The sequence below is a fragment of the Atta cephalotes genome (assembly GCF_000143395.1).
Source record: "Atta cephalotes unplaced genomic scaffold scaffold00003, whole genome shotgun sequence".
NCBI lineage: Eukaryota > Metazoa > Arthropoda > Insecta > Hymenoptera > Formicidae > Atta > Atta cephalotes.
The window spans coordinates 1,755,385-1,762,485 of record NW_012130067.1 but is presented as its reverse complement, the minus strand read 5'-3'; the positions used below and the strand labels follow the sequence as shown (position 1 = coordinate 1,762,485).

Sequence of the window (7,101 nt, the reverse complement as noted above, 5' to 3'; positions counted from 1 at the left end):
GAGAGAGAGAGAGGAGAAATTAGTTTTGCGATTGTAAAAGACGGCACGTATAGGAGCGATCGCGGCCGTCCCATCGTTGCGTCACGTCGTTTTCAGTGAGCGAAACAAATACCAATTACAGTATATCTGCGTCGGAGCGCGATCTCTAAGCGTCTCAGATTGGAGGGGAATGAACGTCCGAGTGTTCTCACATAGCTCTCGCTCTCATTCACAGGTAATCTTGAGCAGAACGAGGCAAGATGCCGGCCGTCAGAGGAGATGGTATGCGTGGATTGGCGGTATTCATATCGGACATCAGGAATTGTAAGTAATCGTTGTGTGACAGTGTTCTATATTTTTCCATCAATAATACTCACACTTCACATTTAATTGCTGGATTATATAATGTGATTGTAAATTATTCGGTATTGTAAATTATTCCCAATTGTTGCCATTCTTTTTTCAAATATCGCTGATCTTGTATTTGATGCTATTATATTTAATTTCATTTCTCGAGTGATAATGTGCCATTGAAACTGAAATTGTATGGTGACGTGTTTAACATTGAGGAGCAGGAGAAAGGGGGCGGTTCTGATATAGGCCTATCTTCTTGTGATATAGCTTGATTCTCAATATCAATCTACCACACATTAGCTAAACATTTATTAAAAACGAATGCTGGTCTTCTTAAGATATTTATAGAAGGCACAATTGTATAGTTTTACGTATATTTATGCATATTATTTATTTATATAACTATTCATGTTTCTGAGTTAAAAAGATTGTTCTTGATAAATCATTCGGCAATTATCATTATTTTTTATATTGAGTATTTCTGTTGAGGAGTATTATTTTTGATTCATATTTATAATAAAAAAAATCTTTGGATATTTTTAGCTAAAATATAAATGAGGATATTACAACAGAAAAGTTTTATTCTAATACATATTTTATTTTCTTGTCACAAACATACCTTATTATTGTATTATATAAGATATATTTGTATAAAGGATGATACATACACTTGTGTCTTTTCTTTTTTAAAACGTTGTACTAATGTTACTAGGCAAAAGTAAAGAGGCAGAAATTAAAAGAATTAACAAGGAACTAGCAAACATACGCAGCAAGTTTAAAGGAGACAAAACACTCGATGGATATCAGAAAAAGAAATATGTTTGCAAGCTGTTATTTATTTTCCTTCTTGGCCATGACATCGATTTTGGACATATGGAAGCTGTCAATCTACTTTCATCAAATAAATATTCAGAGAAACAAATTGTAAGTAAAACAATCTAACAATCTGCAATATGCTCAATAATGATGTCACTATCTACTCATATAATTCTAGGGATATCTTTTCATATCGGTCCTAGTGAACACTAATAGTGATCTGATTAAGTTAATCATACAAAGTATAAAAAATGATCTCGCCTCACGCAATCCAATTCATGTTAATTTGGCGCTGCAATGTATTGCCAATATCGGTAGTAAAGAAATGGCGGAAGCCTTCGGCAATGAAATTCCAAAATTGCTTGTCTCAGGGTACGACATATTATATTTATTGCTTTATATAGCCTTATATAGTTGAACTTGTATCAGATATTCGTTGAATTTTCAAATATTTGTTCTATAGAGATACCATGGACGTTGTGAAACAAAGTGCTGCGTTATGTCTACTGCGACTATTGCGGACAGCTCCCGATGTCGTACCTGGCGGTGAATGGACGTCACGTATAGTTCATCTGTTGAACGACCAACATTTAGGCGTTGTAACAGCCGCAGCATCACTCATAGACGCTCTTGTAAAAAGAAATCCTGATGAATATAAAGGCTGCGTTAGTCTTGCAGTTTCGAGATTAAGTAGAGTACGTTATTGAAGTAAAAATTTATCATATGACAATAAGAATACAATATTATTTAACATTTTTTTCTGCGATTGTAGATTGTTACGTCGAGTTATACAGATCTGCAAGATTATACGTATTACTTTGTACCAGCCCCATGGTTATCTGTCAAGTTATTACGTCTGCTGCAGAACTATACACCACCAGGTATTTAATTCCACAATGCATGGAGTATGTTATATGTAGAAATACAATATGTTGTAGGATATATTTATAAGGAATTTATATTTCTTTAGCCGAAGATCCAGGTGTGAGAGGCAGATTAAACGAATGTTTAGAAACAATATTAAACAAAGCTCAAGAACCACCCAAGTCAAAGAAGGTCCAGCATTCAAACGCGAAAAATGCTGTTCTCTTTGAAGCCATTAGTTTAATTATTCACAACGATAGCGAGCCGAATCTCCTTGTACGAGCATGCAACCAGCTCGGTCAATTTTTATCGAATCGAGAGACCAATTTGCGATACCTGGCACTCGAATCTATGTGCCATTTGGCTACTTCAGAATTCTCGCACGAAGCCGTAAAGAAACACCAAGAAGTAGTCATATTATCAATGAAGATGGAGAAGGATGTTTCTGTGAGACAGCAAGCAGTAGACCTATTATATGCCATGTGTGATAAAAGCAATGCCGAAGAGATTGTCCAAGAAATGCTAAATTATTTGGAGACAGCTGATTACTCGATTAGAGAAGAAATGGTTCTTAAAGTAGCGATTCTAGCGGAAAAATATGCGACCGATTATACTTGGTATGTTGATGTTATCCTAAATCTAATTAGGATAGCAGGCGATTACGTATCTGAGGAAGTTTGGTATCGAGTTATTCAGATTGTTATCAATCGAGATGATGTTCAGGGCTATGCTGCAAAAACCGTCTTTGAGGTAAAATATATATTTTTTTCTTTTTGTAAAATTATTTTGACATTCTGTATGTGTGCTGTATGTTGCAGGCTTTGCAAGCACCCGCTTGTCACGAAAATATGGTTAAAGTCGGTGGTTATATACTTGGAGAATTTGGTAATCTCATAGCTGGCGACCAACGGTCTTCACCAGCTGTCCAGTTTCAACTACTACATTCCAAAGTAAGTACATATATTTTTATTTTCGAAAATTGTCTATATATATGGACAACACACACACACACACACACACACACACACACACACACACACACACACACACATCTATACACATATATACATATGTATATCTCTTGCAGTATCATTTATGCTCTCCTATGACTCGAGCATTGTTGCTTTCGACGTACATAAAGTTTGTCAATTTGTTCCCCGAAATACGAAGCCAGATCCAAGATGTCTTCAGACAGCATAGTAATTTACGTAGCGCAGACGCTGAGTTACAACAAAGAGCATCAGAATACCTGCAATTGAGTATTATTGCTTCAACTGATGTCTTGGTATGTAACATGTAACAATTAAAAATGTGAATGTTCGTCACTGATATATCTGTTTCTGTAGGCCACCGTATTGGAAGAAATGCCAGCATTCCCCGAAAGGGAATCCTCCATTCTTGCAGTTTTAAAGAAGAAGAAGCCGGGCCGAGTACCAGAGAACGAAATTAGAGAAAGCAAGAGTCCAGCGCCAAACACTAATCATCACACTGAACCTCCTCCTACTGCTGCTACAACCGTGACAGTTAACAATTCTTCTGCTGATTTGTTAGGACTGTCAACTCCACCTTCCTCACAACCATCTAGTAATACAGGCGTATTGCTTGATGTTTTGGGAGATATTTATAATATGCCAAATAAACTTGGTACTACCAACGGCACCCAAAATACATACAATCCTAAAAAGTAAAAAAATATATTATGGGAGAGATTTTTATATAATTATAATATTGATATTTGTAATTATTATTTTGATTATATTTTTCAGGTTTGTTTGTAAGAATAATGGTGTTTTGTTCGAGAATGATTTGATACAAATCGGTGTAAAATCGGAGTTTAGACAAAATCTTGGACGTGTGGGTCTTTTTTATGGAAACAAGACGCAATATGCCTTGCACAGTTTTCAACCGCAACTATCTTGGACAGACGAGAATCAAGCAAAGTTAGCTGTACAAGTAAAACCTGTTGATCCTATATTGGAAGCTGGCGCTCAGATCCAGCAAATGATCAATGCAGAATGTATTGACGACTATAATGGTACGTTATTATTACGATATTTTTACAAATTTTTATTAATTAATATCGGAACTTGTTCCATTACACGTAGTATTTTCTATTTATAGATTCGCCGAGTATGATTATCTCCTTCATTTACAATAATGTGCCACAGAAGATCACAATGAAGTTACCATTAACAATTAATAAGTTCTTCGAACCAACAGAAATGAATGGGGAATCATTCTTTGCAAGATGGAAAAATCTTGGCGGGTATGTGATTGCAATATAATTAAGGAAAAGAGAGACATGAGGTTTTTTTTTTTAAATAGTTCCATAGATTGATTTCCACATTAAATTTATTTTCAGAGCGAATCAACAACGATCACAAAAGATTTTCAAAGCGCAACAACCTATGGATCTAACACAAGTACGCACGAAACTACAAGGATTTGGAATGCAACTGCTTGATGGCATTGATCCGAATCCCGATAACTTTGTCTGTGCTGGTATCGTTCATATGAGGGCGCAGCAAGTGGGTTGCCTGTTACGTCTTGAACCTAATAAACAAGCCCAGGTAATGTTCAACTCTTGAAAGATTCAATACCGTAATAAACATGATAATTTTTATTTAATTGCTTATTTCTATTTGCAGATGTTCCGTTTAACAGTACGTTCGAGTAAAGAATCGATGTCGGTAGAGATCTGTGACCTGCTGGTGGACCAATTTTAAACGGCCTAGCAGGCGTAAATATTATCGAAAAATTAGCACTACGTCGTGAGAAGACATATCATTATCGAACGATGATGTCATCTCGCGTCGTTCAAAAAAATATTGATGGTTATTTGTTAAGAAATATTTGCGTTGTACCCAAGCTTACACTCAATAACGCTCTTATCTAAGATCTATATCTTCGTGTAGGTAGTTTCGTGTCACTATATATCATTTTATTGAAGAGGCATAAGTTTGAATCAGGACTATCGAAATTAAGTACTGAAAAAAACGAGGGATATATATATGAACTGGCTATGACAGACAGTATTATCTCATAATCGAGGATACTAAGGTGTGGATCTGTTTTGAATGTCTACATCTTATATTACAATCTACAATTTAAGCGGATGAAGCGAGAATGAAGAAGCTAGATTAGCTATGGATATGTACGTATTGTAGAAACACTCGAGCCACATTATAGAAACAAAGCATACAAGATTTTTTTACTGAGTTTTATAATACAAGTTTCTCTTCGTATCGTTGCAATTTATATAGTTTTAAAATCGATTAATCACTTCGATTGTTCAGAGTAGAATATCTCTCTTGGCACATCATTTTCTTTTATATCGTTTTATACCTACGCGTCATTATTATTCATATTCATGAATTGCTTGCATTGGTATTTTGCCATGAGATTTTGCCGCGTGAGCGAGAGTAGATTTGGGCACAATGACAGTAGTTGTACAATATGAGCTGTTTACCTAGATACCCTTATATTTAACGGAACTGCGATTTAATTATTGTGTACAATTAATAGTTTATATTTAATTGTCTTTGTCCTGATCTTGAGTTTGAACAATGTCTTAGATTGACCTAGATTTTCTGTATCATTGATTAGAGTATAAATCCATGGCTGGTCATTTCTGTGTTTGCAAAAGAGATGAGAGGTATATCGTATTATAGTATATTATTAAAAATTGAATGTCTACAGATTAATTATTTGTAATTATAGAAGTACATTTTCAGAGTCTTTGCGTAAGATGTATATGTTTAGTAGAGTGTACAACTCTGTACAGATAATATTTGAAGTTAATAATATGTTGATTATGATAATAACAGCGGGAAGAGAGCAGCTCTAATTATGATTTAAATATCGCTTTATAACGATCGGTGACGTGTTACCGACTTTGTAAAGCCTTACACAATTGTACATATAAAATTGATCACAAATGGCTATAAATATTTTCAGGATAGATTGCGCTATTCATAGCCACAAGCTCAAATTTGTTTCTTATTCTTCAATTATGTTTTATTCTTCAGGGAAGTAAGATGTATATTTTTCATATTCATATAGTGTAAATTCATGTGTCTAATGTTCCCATTATATTTCTTTTCTTTTATATTGTATTGTGTATTAGCTGTATTTTAATTATAGTATATACAGGTCGAGAGAACATGGCGCTATCAGTTTTTACGACTTGATTTAATGAGATTTTATTATCATCATTATTTCCTTCTCTCCCTTTTTTAAATATTATTTGTCACGATAGAATATTTTACTATTAGATATAATTGTACGATTATAATTGTCGTTAAATCATAAGCAATATGAAACGAAATATGGGTGTTTTATATTTTCACTTCTCTCGTTCTTATAGAACAGTTAATATTTCAGAGACTGTTAACAGTATAATTTTTTTTATCTAAACTAGGTACAAATTGCTATAAAATTATTTAATTATCATTTTTTTTATTGCGGTACTGACGTATAATCCAAGCTAAAATTATAATCTATAAATTATTATTATTAGAAAGAGAGAAGAGGATAACAATTTGCTGTGTTATACCATTATAGATCTTTTTACGTATAAATGTGTAATATATATGTAAAATTGGTATAATTTGTGTTTTATATATTAATGACATTTTAAATCGCAATATTTTTTTAATTGTTGGATAATTAAGATACAAATTAAAATTAAATAAAAATTATTTTAAAAATCAAGAAAAATGATAATAAAAGGAAATAAATACATTTTTCCTTTGTAAACATCGAGACACAACCCAACGTTTTACATGTTTAAACATTCCTTTGTAATAATAGTTTTCTTGTCCAAGATTTGTGAAATACTGATCTTTGATATCTTTATCTTTAAATCTTTTTTCTCTAATGAAAAATGCTGATCGAAGAGATGGAAATTTAATGGAACTAGATCGAAATTATGTAGTAATACAGAATTTTCCACTTTCATTTTCACTTATATTTTGAAGTGTAATTTGAAATGAAAAAATATCATGTAAAAATTTTTTTATTTCCAATTATAATGTGTGTACACACACACACACACACACACACACACACACACACACACACACACAC

The 7,101-nt window shown here is 33.3% G+C and overlaps 1 protein-coding gene across 1 annotated transcript; it reads left to right on the top strand.

The window, feature by feature from the left end:
* The first annotated feature begins 233 nt into the window (after nucleotides 1-233).
* LOC105625076 (AP-2 complex subunit alpha) lies at nucleotides 234-4,739 on the top strand. Its single transcript, XM_012206422.1, has 13 exons — nucleotides 234-303; nucleotides 1,046-1,257; nucleotides 1,328-1,521; nucleotides 1,613-1,844; nucleotides 1,922-2,030; nucleotides 2,120-2,763; nucleotides 2,832-2,963; nucleotides 3,101-3,298; nucleotides 3,360-3,697; nucleotides 3,780-4,048; nucleotides 4,135-4,279; nucleotides 4,376-4,583; nucleotides 4,662-4,739. Exons 1-13 carry the CDS (start codon nucleotides 240-242, stop codon nucleotides 4,737-4,739), a joined length of 2,823 nt encoding a protein of 940 aa, XP_012061812.1. The 5' UTR covers nucleotides 234-239.
* The last annotated feature ends 2,362 nt before the right edge of the window (nucleotides 4,740-7,101 follow it).